This window comes from Thyridium curvatum (genome assembly GCF_004353045.1).
Source record: "Thyridium curvatum strain D216 chromosome Unknown NODE_74_length_206198_cov_80.914379, whole genome shotgun sequence".
Taxonomy (NCBI): Eukaryota; Fungi; Ascomycota; class Sordariomycetes; order Thyridiales; family Thyridiaceae; genus Thyridium; species Thyridium curvatum.
Genome location: NW_022156829.1, coordinates 70,811 through 84,378, shown reverse-complemented (window position 1 = coordinate 84,378; position 13,568 = coordinate 70,811). Strand labels below are relative to the sequence as shown.

The following is a 13,568-nucleotide window of genomic DNA, read 5'->3' as shown; positions in this document are numbered from 1 at the left end:
AGACCAGGATAGCTCGTTATCAGCCCGCTTATCGCGCAGCTCCCCAGCCCCATGTTGGTGCGATAACGATAGCGCATGCGGCTCATCCCGGCCGCCGTAGCAAATTTTCAGACCACTCGGGGTCAATTGGGGTGAGGCCAATCGCGACACTTGCAGATCTGCTCACCACGGACGGCGACAAAACTCGAGGAGGACAGGAACACAACCGCCGGGCGACATCCAATCCACCAGCTCGCCCAAACACACGCCTCCGAAACCAAGCTTCAAGAGGCCAGCAGCGTTCCAACGGCGCTCCGCCAGGCCCGCAGCAATGGCCGCCCACCTCCCCTCGAGAGGAAGCCTCCTCTGCCGGCGCACCACCACCTCATCACCCTCCCTCCTGCTCAGCTCCTCCGCCTCCTCATCACGAACCAGCACATCCCACACGGCAACGAGCAGGCCCACGCCCTTCTCAACGACCCAGCTCCGGCACGCGACCCTCGTGCCCCGGCCCCGCCGGCCCTACCACTTCACGCAGCTAGTCCAGCTCTCCGACGGCAGCACCTACACGGTGCGCACGACCTCGCCCGTGCCCCTGCACCGCTCGACCAAGGACACCCGCAACCACGTGCTCTGGCAGCCGTCGGAGAAGTCCCTGCGCAACGTCGAGGTCGACGAGGCCGGCAAGCTGGCCGCCTTCCGCGAGCGCTTCGGCCGCGGCTGGGACGCCGCCGAGGCCGAGGAGGTCGAGGACACGTCGACGCGGGCCGGCAAGAAGGCCGCCGCGGCCAAGGCAGCTGCGGCCGAGGCCGAGGCTGCCACTGAGGCGGCCAAGCCCAAGGCTGCGGCGGCGGAGGACCCGTTCGATTCGCTGGCCGACTTGATCAGCGGGTATGCCGCGCAGAGCGAGGTGCCACGCGGCGGCGGCCTGAGTGCCAAGGACCAGGCGAAGAAGGACAAGGCCTCCAAGAAGAAGAAATAGATGTGATGCTGGCGACGACGATGACGAGCTGGTTTCATGTGTACGATGGGAGGCGGATAGATGATCGTGTGTTGTGTTTGGAAAACCTCAACTTGTACCAACAAGGCACCCTCCCTCACCAAGGGAAGAAAGCATCCCTTGAGGGAGATCTGTATGTATCAGACAAACTCAATGAAGGATGTGACCAAACAACATGGTGGTGGTTGCATCCTATTTCTTCTATGTACACTACTTTGCAAATAACACAACCAAGCCAAAAGAGCACAAGAAAGACAATACCTGCCTTTTCTCGATCCGCCGCCCTTGATGAATTTGCCCATTTCTAAGGAACACAGGGGAAAAAAAAAGGTATGGAGAGTTTTGAGCTAATCGGACGACCCAGCGTGTGGATTGTCGGGGAGTGCAGCATGGATATCCTTCCAAGGGGAAGACGACTCGTCCTCAAAAACGCTAGGCTCCTCCTCACCACGCGGCAGAGGCACTTCATCCTCCGTCGACACCCCGGACGCAAACGACCCATACCTCTAATCAGAGTCATCGTCGATCCTCGCCCGCGCCCGGTCAATCGCCGTATCGCCAGCCGGCTTGTCCGCAGGCTGGAAGACGGGCGGCTTGTAGAAGGCTGTAGCGTCGTCGTCGGCATCCAGCTGCATCAGGAACGTCTCCCACTTCTCAATCAGCTAGTCGCAAACATATCCTTGTTAGCACACCTGTCCAGTCGCCCCCCCAAGTTTGGATACCAAGGCAACTAAACTCACCTCCTTCTGCGCCTCGACAGCGCTCTCCAAAAACGTCTCCACCCCGCTCTTGAAGTCCTCGACCTTCTCCCTCTCGAACCGGTCCAGCTCGGCCCGCATGAGCCGGCCCATGTCCTCGAAGAGCAGGCGCGCCTGGTTCACCTTCCGCTCGGCGTCGCCCACCTCGGCGCTGACCTGGTTCAGCCGGTCCTGCTGGCTGCGGCCCTGCCGCAGGAGCTTGTCCTGCGCGGCTTTGCGCTTCTGCGCCTCCGACTCGGCCGCGTGCCAGCTGTAGAAGGCCTTCTGGCGCTGCTGGAAGGCCTGCTTGACGCTGCCGATGAGGCGGATGTACTCCTCGATGATGATGCCGAACGTCAGCACGTCCTGCTGCGCCTGGCGGTCGTAGACGTCGCGGATGGTCAGCTGCAGGTCCGACAGGGCGTCGAGCGGGCCCGACAGCGTGGGCGAGAGCTCTACGGTGGAGAGGGCGTGCAGCGACGACGAGAAGTCGCCGGCGGCCTCGGCCATGGCCTTGCGCTGGGCGACCATGGCGTCCATGGCCTTGAGGAGGGTCCGGAGCTGGTTCTCGAGGGCGTCGAGATAGATCTTGCGCTCGTGGAACCACTTTTTCCTCCAACATCAGCGACAAGTCCATAGCTAAGTAGAGAAGTCGAAAATATCAAACTCACATCATCCTGCTCAACAAACTTGTTGCCTCCACCGACACTGATGCCCAGGCTGCTCAGCATGCCCTTGCTCTCGCCGAGGTTCGGCTCCTTGCGCTCCTTGTGCTTGACGTCCACGTTAAAGGCCTCGCTCTCCAGGAACAGCTTCAGGTCGGCGTCGTGCTGCAGCGTCGGGTGGTGCGCCGTCTTGTTGAGCATCTTCTCCAGCGCCGCCCGCCTCGACTCGACAAAGTTGCTCTCGAACCGGCCCATGGCCTGCTTCTCGGGCGGCGGGGGCACCACGACGCCAGGGTTGTTGGCGTGCAGCTGGTTGTAGAGCCACAGGAAGTCCTTGTATCTCCTCGGCACGACGAACTCGCTCTGCTTGTAGGCCTTGGAGGTAGTCTACCACCACGGAAAATCAGTAAAGCTCTCTCTCTCATCTCCCTATTCCCCTCCCCCCCACCCCCCAGGTAACCAGTGATTCGAACATACCTGCGTCCGCACATTGTAAACCATATGCGCCGTGCCCGCAAAGTCGCCGACCTTGTGCGGGTCGCCCACGGATATCACAAAGCTCGGCTTCGCCGCCTGCTCCACGCTGACGCTCGGCCTGCTCGCGCTCTGCACGCCGCTCGGCGTCGCCGGCTGCACTGGCGGCGGCACCCTGCCCCCCATCGCCCCGTCGACGAACCGCGCGCCCTCCTCGTCGTCGCCGATATCGTGCGGGTCTCTGATGCGGCCCTGCTGCGTCGCTGCCGCGCCAGCAATGGGAGGCATCGTCGTGCGCAGCGGGAGCTGCTCTTTGAGAGGCGGGGCGGGCGGCGTCGACTCGGCACCTGCACCAGCAAGAGGTCCGGCGTCGTCGTCGCCGCCACCGCCAGCTAGGGGGCCCGCGGCCGCGGCGCCGAGGGGACCTAGAGGGTCATCTTCGACGGCCGTGAGGCGTGTGGGCTGGGCGACGAGGCGGCGCGGCTGGAGGCGCGAGGCACGGGCAGAGGAAGGTGAGGACGTAGTAGCTGTGGAGGAGGATTGGCCAGCGGCACCAGCGGATGACGGCTTGGAAGGATCGGACTGGGAGTCGTCCTTGGGGATCTGGGCGGGAGCGTCCCCCCAGGGGGAGTCGTTCAGGGGGTCCATTTTCGGGTGCGTGAATGGAGCGCAGACCTGGACCACCGGCTTGGTTGTTTGGTGTATGGTGAGGTTGCCTGATGGAGTCAATTGCGGCTCACCTGGGGGAATACGTAAGGTGTAGTGGGGATCAAGCTTGGAAGCTAGCGACAGCACTCAAGCAAGGTCTCCGTGTTGGAGGTGGTCAGTGCGCCGGTCTCGGGCTTGGTATCAGCAAGCCTCACAACACACAACACACCGAACAATCTAGACACCCATATCACGATACAAAGCCCGCAGTCGATTGAATAAATTTTCACATAGAATCAGCATATGGGTGGAATTCATTCTCTTTTGAAGTTCTATCGCTCAAATCAATCACTGGAATTTATTGCCCTCGCCTTTGACCGCTAACGCCAGTAACCCCTGACTCTGACAGCAATCCACCCGCTGACCATGACCATCCATCATAGCCTTGAAATGTTTCCGTGAACGTGAAAGAACACAAGACTGAACCCTAAGAATACAAATTTTCACACCCAACAAAGGCTCCAGATGAAGCCTTAAGAGCGACTATCCCCATGAATCACTAGCATCTACCTCATGGGTCAAAATAGCCACCAGCAACCAAGAGGTTCATGCGCGTGAACTCGACGCTGAGCACCGGCGTCTTCTTGGTCGCAAAGGCGGAGATCTGGTCAGCAGTAATCATCACCTCCTTGCCCTTCTTCTTTCCAGTTCCTCCACTCGTCGTGGCCGCAGGTGCCGACTGCGCAGGCGCTTGGCCTCCGACAGTGATGCTGCGGTCTCCCGTACCTCCGCCAACAGCGATGGTGTCGCCGGCTGCGCCCGTCCCATCCGCCTGCGGCTGAGGAGCGGCCGAGGACGGTCCGCCGAGAGTAGGGACCTTGGTGGCGTCCTTCGGCAGATCAATGTCCCAGACGCGAACGGTACCGTCCAGACCGCCCGAGGCGAGAACATTCGACTCGACACTGAAGCTCAGGGACGTGATGCCACCCTTGCCGTGGCCGCGACATCGCTTGATGCGGGTGCCCTTGTCGATATCCCATAGGATGATGTTGCCACCAATATCTGCGCTCGCGAGCAACTTGCCGTTGGGTGAACACTCCAGAGCGCTGATATAGTCGGCATGGTGGTTGAAGACCCGGACGCACTCTCCCTTAGGCACAGACCACATCCGAATAGACTTGTCCGACTCGTCTGAAGCAGAAAAGATGTAGGTCCCGTTGGGATGCCACGCGATCCTGGAGATAGGAGTGTCGTGTCCGACAAAGATCCGCTGTGCTGAAGCATGATCCTGGCTGTACACACGCACAGTCTTATCCCAGCCAGCCGTCGCAAAGTAGTGGCCAAGAGGACCCCAAAGAACCCTCATAACCGGTCCGGTATGACCCTTGTAGATACACAGTTGACTCCAAGTCTCGAGAGACCAGAGACGCACAGTGCCATCAAAGCTAGAAGAGAGGAGCAGTTTGGCATCCGTTTCGGGAGCCGGCTTGTTGTTATCAAACGGGCTCTTCTCCATGAAAGGGACCGCATCCGAGAATGAAATGCCCGAGATCGGGCCAGAGTGGCCGATCAGCTTGCGATTGTTGGTCGTTTCCTTATCTCCGATAGCCTTGGATCGCAGCGGCTTTCCGTCTATGCTCCAGACCCGAATGTACGATTCAGAAGTGCCATACGCTACAAGCTTATTGTCCTTTGAAAAGCTCATGCAGTTCAAACTACGACGTTGTTAGTACAGAGAAGGAAAGCCTATCAACTGGGTAGGTTGCACTTACCTGCCGCATGTATTGTGAAAGGTGAACATGCAGACCGAGACGGGAACGCCAACTCCTCCGGTGCGGCCCTCGATCTTGAATCGGTCGCGGTTCTCCCGAATCTTTTGCATCTCAACCACGACGTCCTTGGCGCGAGACGGAGGTAGTGGAAGCTCAGCTCGGGTAGGACCGTCGGCACTCTCCTCGCGCTTAATCTTGCGATCGAACTCGTCCACCAAATTCGGCACTCCATCAGCTGGAGGATGCCTGGCATCTTCGTTCTCAAGTTCGGCACGCACATCATCCCGCAGTTCCGGCTCCATCGGCATGGGGCCCAACTTTAGAGGCGCGTTTGCGTTAAGAACGTCCCGGTTGCTGACGCCCGTGAAAACCCCGGGAATGCCCTCCTGCGCGTCGATGTCATCGAGCTCGATGTTCTGGGCCCGGCGATAGATGGCCTCAAAACTGTACTGCTCGATGGGTCCTCGTGCAGTAGAGTCGACGGAGCAGCGCTCCTGGAGGATCTGCGAGATGACAAAGCCGCCGTTGTCTGTCTCACGCTCGAGGAAGTGGAGGAGCTGGCCTGCGGCATGTTGATTCAGGGGAATCTTGTAGGAGTTCTCCATATACAGCTTAGTCGTGTGATTCTCCTTGATGTGGGGTGGCAAGGTAACCGATGCCAGCGTCTTGAGGTCATCAGAGTGGACATTCTCAAAGTGTGGCTTCAGCGTCTCGAGGAATTTCTTGGCTTCGGTGCCGCATTGTTGCGACACGAGATCGAGATATGAGTAGACGAAGATAGGCCAGAGAACTTTGGCAAGTTCGAACTTGAGGCACAGCGTCAGTTTGAGGCTAGAAAAAGCTTGGAGGTGAGGCCGGGATGTACCTTGTATAGGTCCAGACCATTGTCGATCCAGTCCTTGAGAATATTGAAGGCCTTGGCGTACCGCTCAGGGCCCATATCCTGTACGGTTTTCCTGATAGGCCTACCATCGGATCCTGTGTGAGCCGACTCCTTTCTAAAAGTCGCTTCAGTCTTGGTGAAGCCCTTCTTAAGGAGATAGTCCGTCACCTTTTTGAACACAAAGCGATCACCACGGTCATCAGTCTGTCGTTCATCCATTTGAAAGAGAAGCCACAAGGTCTCAGGCTGGGGAAATGTCCGATTGCTGGAGAAGAAGGAGAGAGATGAAGGTGATGAAGAGGATGGTAGATGGAGGGCTGGAACCAGCGAATGAAATGGGAATGATCAAAGGAAATTGGGAACGCTCAAGGAAATTGGTAGTGATCAAAGGAAATCTCAGGTTAAGTGCAGGACCGTAGTAAAAGGCAAGGCGAAATGAAGGTGAGATAGAGGTGGAAGTGAAAGTGAAAGTGAGAGCAAAGTCAATACTCACAATCTTATTGAGGTCGGAGGCAGAGGTAGTGGTGTTCGTTGTCCCTCCACCGGTGTTGCCCCCTGCAGGAGCTCCTCCAGTACCGCCATGCTGTGATGGGCCAGCATAGGAGCCAGCCGGAGCCGCTCCAGGCGGGCCTGAGCCTGACATGGCCTCGGATCGAAACTTTGCCTGAGGTTTGTCGATTGCTTGGAACCTCCTGTTTATCCTTTGTCATACACCATGCCTTGGTGAACGTGCTTCCTCCGGCCTGGCTTCGATGGAGTGTGCCAAAGCTGAGACGTGGCCGCGTATTTCGAAAATTTGCCGCGTGCAGGCCGAGCCTTGAGCTCTTTTGGTATGAGTTAAACAGACTTATACAGTGTACTTTGATAACGGATGGCGCATTACACAGCGAGTGCGAGCTTGGAACATGATATTTGATGAGAGTGGTCGAGATGAAGTTGAGTTGGATGCGACTCTGTCGCGACTGCGAAGGCATAAGTGGGGAATCAGCGTGGTTCCCATACATGATTGGGCGAACCAATGCGCGGCTGCAAACTATTCCTTCTCGAGCACACTGGTGGGTCCGTCGTACTTGACTCCAGCAAAGGAACTTGTTCTTGGCAAGCCTGAGCTTTGACTGGGGAAGCTGTAATGGGTCGCGGGGTGCGCATCTTTGAGCTTCGACTCTGCTGCTCTCAACCTTATCCCATTGACAAGTTTTCAGACCACACCTCCCTTCAAGATATACTCCACGTGCAGGAAACGATACTGCGTTGCCATCAAGTTCCTCATACATCCATTCCACAGCATCCAGCATGGAAGAGTCCTCTCAGCCCGAGCCGGCGCAAGACGTCCACAAGCCTTTCACCAAAGCCGAGCGCATGCAGCAACTGAGCGAGATCGACTATGTAGGTGGCCACTCTGCCTTCCTCCTCCTACCATAATTCGCCCTAGATTGCAAGACTGACAGCGCGCGACAGGATATCACAAAGCTCCTCACCCTCACCAGTGACGCCCTCAAAGTCCTCACGAAGCCCGACTCTACCACGCCCAATGGCCAAGGCGACAACGGCGCAGCGGCAGCACCCGAGAAGAGCCCCGAGGAGCAGACGGCAGCATTCAAACAATCGATGGACGCCTTCCTCTTGACGCTGCACTCGGTCGACGTCCGCCTCAAGCGCCAGATCATGGGCCTAGAAGAGGCTGGCATCATCTCGCTCAAGGAGAACAAAGGCCAGGCGTCGCTGGAGCCCAACGGCATCGGCAACATTGGCAACCTCGACGTCGGCTGGCTCAATAGCCGCAGCAACAAGGTCGAGCGCGACATGGAGGCAGAGCTCTGGGAAAGGGCCAAGGAGCACCTGGAGGGCATCTCCAGCAGCACAGATGGGCAGGAGTCGTCCACAAAGGACATCAAAATGGAAGGCTGAGCTTCCATGTATTCGACCAGTGATTATGCATAGCGTTTGCAGGCGTTGGCAGGCGTTCAGGGCAGGAAGGGCATTTCTGCGTACCCAGGCAGGCAGGCGGGCACTCCATGATGCAATCATGAAGGACTTTTCGATTTTGAGAATCCGAGCATCAAATGCTAGTCACCACTTTTTCGCCCAAACGCATTTTACCATCCCGCCCTCCCACACCCACCATGGCCTGCTCAAGCCTTGATCGCATCGCAAGGCTTGTCGAATCCACCAACAGCTAGGTTACCCGATTCGCTATCCTCCACGAACAGAGACGAGTCGAGCCTACAACACGGATCAGTATCCTGTATATACGCCTGGCGATGCACAAGGTACTTACAGGGCATCATAAGTGATGCAGTCAAAGTGCTCCTGGCTGGTGCCGATTTGGACTGCTGAGGGTCAGCATCGCATTGCCCGCACGAGGCCTCACTTCATGGGCAAAAACGCCTTACCATATCGACCAAAGTACGAAAGACAGCCCTGCTCGCCATTGCAAGCAAACTGGCACTTGAATGCGCCATAGGCATCCATTCCGCCACCGGCCGTCAGGCCAAGATACTATTGGACACCGTCTCAGACACTTTCATCCAAGAGAAGACACGAGTGCATCAGAAATTGCAAGGGAAGAGAGTCTCACCGTAGTGTGAAGGGCATGTTCAGCGGCCCATGTCCGGTCGGGCTCGTAGTTTCTGCCGGAGAGGCCTGCGGGAAGGACGGACGAGACGTTGACGTATTTGATGTCAAATGACGGGTTGGAGGCTGCCGCGCCTGAGGTGCAGGTCGCTCCGATGGCATCGGTGCCGGTGGGTGCGGCTGCGACAAAAGCGACCAGACCAGCGGCCAGGCCGGCGAGGACGGTCTTGGCGATCATAGCTGCAGATAATTGAATCCGAATCTCCAGTCGGGTGGTGAGAGCTGTGCTGCTTCTTATGTTGTGTGAGGCGTTGCGAGTAGTGGTGGGCTAGTTGAGAGCGACAGTGATGATGAGATGAAATGTGAGATCCGAGAAGTAGAGCAACCAGCCAGATGATATGAAGAAGATACTTTTTTATAAGTGTCTGAATCAATAAAGCACAGGATTCACATCTACAACAGTACACCTACACCTTTCTTCCACTCCTCTCCTGGGCCCTACGAATAGGACCTCGAGGATGAAGTCCGACTTCCTCCCGGTGTAACCGTCGATTCTCACCATCGCCGAGATACGTCCTCGCACACTCCCCGATTTCCTCCCACCTGCAGCCCCAATTCCCCTCCGCGAGTTCCAAGTGCTAGACCTCTGAAAGAGAACACTCCTTTGCTATTCCCGTCTAAATTCAACTTCACACTTTGGGCCTCGTGGCCTGCCGGCTAATTACCACCACTAATATTGATTCCGTAGGAGCGCAGAGGGGGCGATCCCGGATGAGTTGCCCGGCTCCCCTGCGGCACACTTTTTGACAAAAACAATGTCTCATTGTTCTTTGGAAGAAATACAGGCGTCAGAAGAAACGGCAGCACATGACTGGCTCGCACACATTGCTTATCTGGGTTTATCATCAGGGGTATGCAGCAAGACTTGCACGGCATATATCCCGTTCACTCTGTGTCCAGACCCTCTCTTGATTTGCTGCCCCCCATTCCGTGGTCATGAAACGTGATGTGGTGTTCTTTTCCATAAATTTGAGTTTTAGAGACGGTATTAGTATTCGACGCAAACAAAACACCTTTGCCTCCTATTCTCGCACAGCAGTACCAAAAGGGGCAAAGTACAAACACAAGCTCACGGCTGAGCAACAGCGGCCGTGCTGACGATGCAGGTTCAATCCGACGTGGAATCTGGGATCGTAAACCCAATCAAGTCCCCACGAGTGTCAGTCTCACCTAGAGTGCTGAGTCGTCTGGAAGCCTCGCAGTCAGCCTTCACGTCCCACAGGCCTACTCAAAGAGACCTCATAGGCTCGCACAAAAGAATACCGGATTTGTCATTATGCTGCTTTGCTCCTCCTGGTCACTTCGTCCAGGAGAAGATATTATATACTTGACTAACCAATAGCCACTCGGGCCGCCCGTAAAGAATAATGCATACAGTGGTGCGCGTGTCCGTAAGGATTCCAACAAAAGAAAAAGCAATAATGTCACAAGAACCAACCCTGCCCATCAATGTACCCGTTGGTACCGTATGCTGATTACACTCAGGAAAACCATCCACTTTCCCTGAAAGGATCTCACATCATGAAGCTCTTCCTCCCCTCGACCAGACCAACCCGGCGCTTCGTAACCCGCACCCACGTCGGAGCGTACTGCCACGCCTCGTCAATCGCCGGGATGACGCCCTTGGTGTTGGCATCGCTCCAGGAGCAGGTCACGAAGCCCTCGAGGCCGCTCGCGACCCTCTTCTTCAGCTCGTCCGGACCACCCATCGCGTCACTCAGCTGATCCGAGACCTCATGCGACCCCTCGACCAGCAAGCTGCTGCTGCTGCTGCTGTCCTCGTCGTCCCATTCTACATCCACAACCCACGTCTTATCCCAGTCCCTGCGCCACAGCATAAACTCGTCGATGTGCCTGCTGTCTACGGGCCCGTACCGCGAGTCCCACTCCTTGTCGGATCCGTGGACATGCACGCTCGCCACCGGCTTCTTGAAGCTCAAGAGGCAAGCGCGCGTGTCCACCGCGTCAATCATGAGAGTGGCCTTGTTGTTTCCAGGGGCAAACGTGTTGATCGTGATCAGTCCCTCGTAGCCCTTCTGTGGCGGAATTCCTGGCGCGATGTCCGGGTTCAGGTGAGGCGCGAGTTCGGCAGCGTCGTAGCTGCATGTGACGAGGGTGTCTGAGCCGTTGCCGTGTCGGCAATCGAGGTGCTTGCCCGCCGCAGAGGGGATCTGAGAAATGACGGGCCTGATATACTGCTCAAGCCCGGTATAGACAACCTTGGTGGCGCCAGTGTCGAGGTCAAGCTCCTGAGCAAAGTAGATCTTGCACGGGTTCGCTGGCGAGAACGGGAAAGCAACCAGGTTGTAGATCAGGGTGCCAGCAAAGACCAATAGCAAGAAGAGCGGGACATGATGAGTGACCCGGTGAATGAAAGGGGTGACGGGCAGCAATAGCAAGATGCTAAAGACAGCAATCAGCAAGTAAGGAAGCAGGAGCGGACTACCGTCTTCACCAGTCTGGTTGATACTGTATGACAATGCAAGAGCAAGCGGAGCAGATAGGATGATTGTGAATGGTCCGAGCAACAGAAACTGCAGGAACCAAGCCGAGCTGGGCAGGGAACCGGACCAGTTCTGCTCGTGGAGGTAGGGCTGGTTCGGTCCTTTCTCGGTGTCGCGCCGGCTGGGATCTAGCATGTTGGACAGAGTGCGGCGGTAGCCGGTCGAGAAGGTGGTCCTGGCATTGTCATCGTTCGATCGTCCAATAAGGGCTGTGGTCTCTGTAGGTCCCTCCTCTTCATCCTCCTCATCCCGAACAGCCGACTCGCCCTCAGCCTCGTCTGCACTTGGCGCAATGAGGGAATCGCTGTGGGGGACGGCATGTAGGTGATCACGGACCTCGTCATCATCTTGCGCCTCCAGGGCGAATGTCTTCCGCTTGGGTAGAGCAAGGAATTCGAGAGCTCCAACGAGCGCCGACAGGAACACCTGCGACTGCCAGAAGACAGCAATGTAGCCAGAAGCAATGTTGAATCTGTCTTCAAAGACGGTGGCAGCAACAAGAGCCGTCCAACCGATCACAAAAAGCCAGAAGTGGGTGTATGCTCGATGAAGCGCGCTGGGCCTGGCAAAATCAGCACCCCGCATGATGGTCCAAAATGCAAAATAAAACAGTGACAATGACATGGCCCAGACAGCATAGGAGCTGCTATGAACAATCAGGGGGTTGACCTTCCTCAATAGTAAGGCAGCGCCAACTGTCAAGCCGCCAGCGACGATCAAGGCAAGTGGGAAGCGGAAGAGACCCTTGAGTCCTCCGGTGGAGACCTTCTCCCGGTCTGGTTCCTCGCCGATCCAGACATATGTGCTGAAAATGTAGTTCTTGTCGCTTCTGTGCACAAGGTAGGTAATGAGTAGCAGTGCTAGCGGACTGACAATGAGGATGGTGAGAGACCATGCGAACATCGCTCTAAGACGGAACAACACAAGCTTCTCCCCGAAGAGGTCGAACCAGACCCCACGAGTGGGCTTTCCGTTGGCAACCATATCCTTGCGGCCGTCTGGGCGGGGTCCAATAAACGTCTTGCCAGTGTCGCCGGACAAGCCGCTGACCGTTGCTAGAGATCCGGAGAGCATGTGCCATAGGCTCTCCTGAGAAGCGTGCCGTACGTCATCTTGGTTCGTGTGGTAGAGTGAGCGAGGACTGTAGAAAGCCATGTCGATACCTCTGTGGCCGAACTTTTCCCAGATGACATAGTCCGTCTGGCTCCTGATCATGCCAAGCTTAAAGCTGTCGCTAGAAACTACCGATGAAAAGGGGTGAGGTGCGCGCCGGTACGCATTTGTGACCTCGGTGTCGGTGGCCCTGAAAACTGTAGCACGACCTCCAGCCCCAGCACCCTCGAGGTTTAAGAAGGTATGGATGAAAGGGAGGAGCGGGGTTTTGCCGAATGCTCGAGCTCCGTTGAGTAGATCTTCCTCGCCATTGTTAAATAGAACAACTAGACCTCGGCGAGGCTTGTTCTGAGGTACGGTGAAGTACCGTATGAGCTGAAGACAGGTGATCACACCCATGCCATCATCAGTGGCACCATAGCCAGTCGACACCCTGTATCCTGGTCAGTAAAAATTCAGCGTAGCCCAGTACGCAGTGCAACATACGAATCGTAGTGTGAATTCACCAATACACCTCCCTTCCCGAAGGCCTTTGCACGATGCTCAATCTCGGCATACGGCTGCTTCCACCAATCACCTTCATCGTCGTCCTGGCCGCGGATGTAGACCATTACATTGTTGCCCTCAAAGTACGACGGGGGCTTGCTCGTCTCATTGAAGGTGATGTTTGACACAATGTCATTGAATACAGTCGCCTGGTGCTCAGAGAGAGATGCAGAGGCCGGCTCATCGGTCTCACTAGACCAGGACACGCCATTGGAGTCGAGGATCTCTTGGGTCCGCAGCAGCAGCCAATCGCGCACCCTGTCGTTTGCGCGGCTGTTATAAGGATGGAACTCTTTGGTCAAGCTGGCAAGGTCGTGCCACGCCTCTGTCATATTGACGCCATGGGGTAACTTCTTCTCCGCGGGGACGGAGGGCACGGTGTTGTGGACAACCAGGATGGGGATGAGCAAGGCGAGGTAGATGACGGTCGTCCAGAAGGTGACCTGGCCGGGCCGGAACGCGATGGGATTACTCCACGCCATGTTGGCGAGACTGGAAATCAATGGTAACAGAGCATGCGATGTATTCTTCTCTCCCTCACTTAAAGCAAACAATTTAGGAGGCGAGCTTAGTCGAAGGATCGAGTAGGTTGAGGAGTTGGAACAGTGAACAT

General features: G+C 56.6%; 6 protein-coding genes across 6 annotated transcripts; 2 read left to right on the top strand and 4 right to left on the bottom strand.

The window, feature by feature from the left end:
• Nucleotides 1-310: 310 nt before the first annotated feature.
• E0L32_009796 (uncharacterized protein) lies at nt 311-961 on the top strand (the record flags this gene model as incomplete). Its single annotated transcript, XM_031144799.1, has 1 exon — nt 311-961. One exon carries the CDS (start codon nt 311-313, stop codon nt 959-961), a length of 651 nt encoding a protein of 216 aa, XP_030990445.1.
• Nucleotides 962-1,485: 524 nt separating this feature from the next.
• Nucleotides 1,486-3,503, bottom strand: E0L32_009795 (uncharacterized protein; the record flags this gene model as incomplete). The annotated part of the gene is made up of 4 exons (XM_031144798.1): nt 1,486-1,641; nt 1,720-2,322; nt 2,388-2,768; nt 2,859-3,503. 4 exons carry the CDS (start codon nt 3,501-3,503, stop codon nt 1,486-1,488), a joined length of 1,785 nt encoding a protein of 594 aa, XP_030990444.1.
• A 571-nt stretch (nt 3,504-4,074) lies between these two features.
• Nucleotides 4,075-6,801, bottom strand: E0L32_009794 (uncharacterized protein; the record flags this gene model as incomplete). Its single annotated transcript, XM_031144796.1, has 4 exons — nt 4,075-5,218; nt 5,276-6,081; nt 6,141-6,404; nt 6,652-6,801. The coding sequence occupies 4 exons, from the start codon at nt 6,799-6,801 to the stop codon at nt 4,075-4,077; spliced, it is 2,364 nt and encodes a 787-aa protein (XP_030990443.1).
• Nucleotides 6,802-7,451: 650 nt separating this feature from the next.
• E0L32_009793 (uncharacterized protein) lies at nt 7,452-8,066 on the top strand (the record flags this gene model as incomplete). The annotated part of the gene is made up of 2 exons (XM_031144795.1): nt 7,452-7,544; nt 7,617-8,066. The coding sequence occupies 2 exons, from the start codon at nt 7,452-7,454 to the stop codon at nt 8,064-8,066; spliced, it is 543 nt and encodes a 180-aa protein (XP_030990442.1).
• A 224-nt stretch (nt 8,067-8,290) lies between these two features.
• E0L32_009792 (uncharacterized protein) lies at nt 8,291-8,970 on the bottom strand (the record flags this gene model as incomplete). The annotated part of the gene is made up of 4 exons (XM_031144794.1): nt 8,291-8,381; nt 8,437-8,488; nt 8,552-8,657; nt 8,737-8,970. The coding sequence occupies 4 exons, from the start codon at nt 8,968-8,970 to the stop codon at nt 8,291-8,293; spliced, it is 483 nt and encodes a 160-aa protein (XP_030990441.1).
• A 1,336-nt stretch (nt 8,971-10,306) lies between these two features.
• On the bottom strand, nt 10,307-13,437 carry E0L32_009791 (uncharacterized protein; the record flags this gene model as incomplete). Its single annotated transcript, XM_031144793.1, has 2 exons — nt 10,307-12,842; nt 12,896-13,437. The coding sequence occupies 2 exons, from the start codon at nt 13,435-13,437 to the stop codon at nt 10,307-10,309; spliced, it is 3,078 nt and encodes a 1,025-aa protein (XP_030990440.1).
• Between the last annotated feature and the right edge of the window lie 131 nt (nt 13,438-13,568).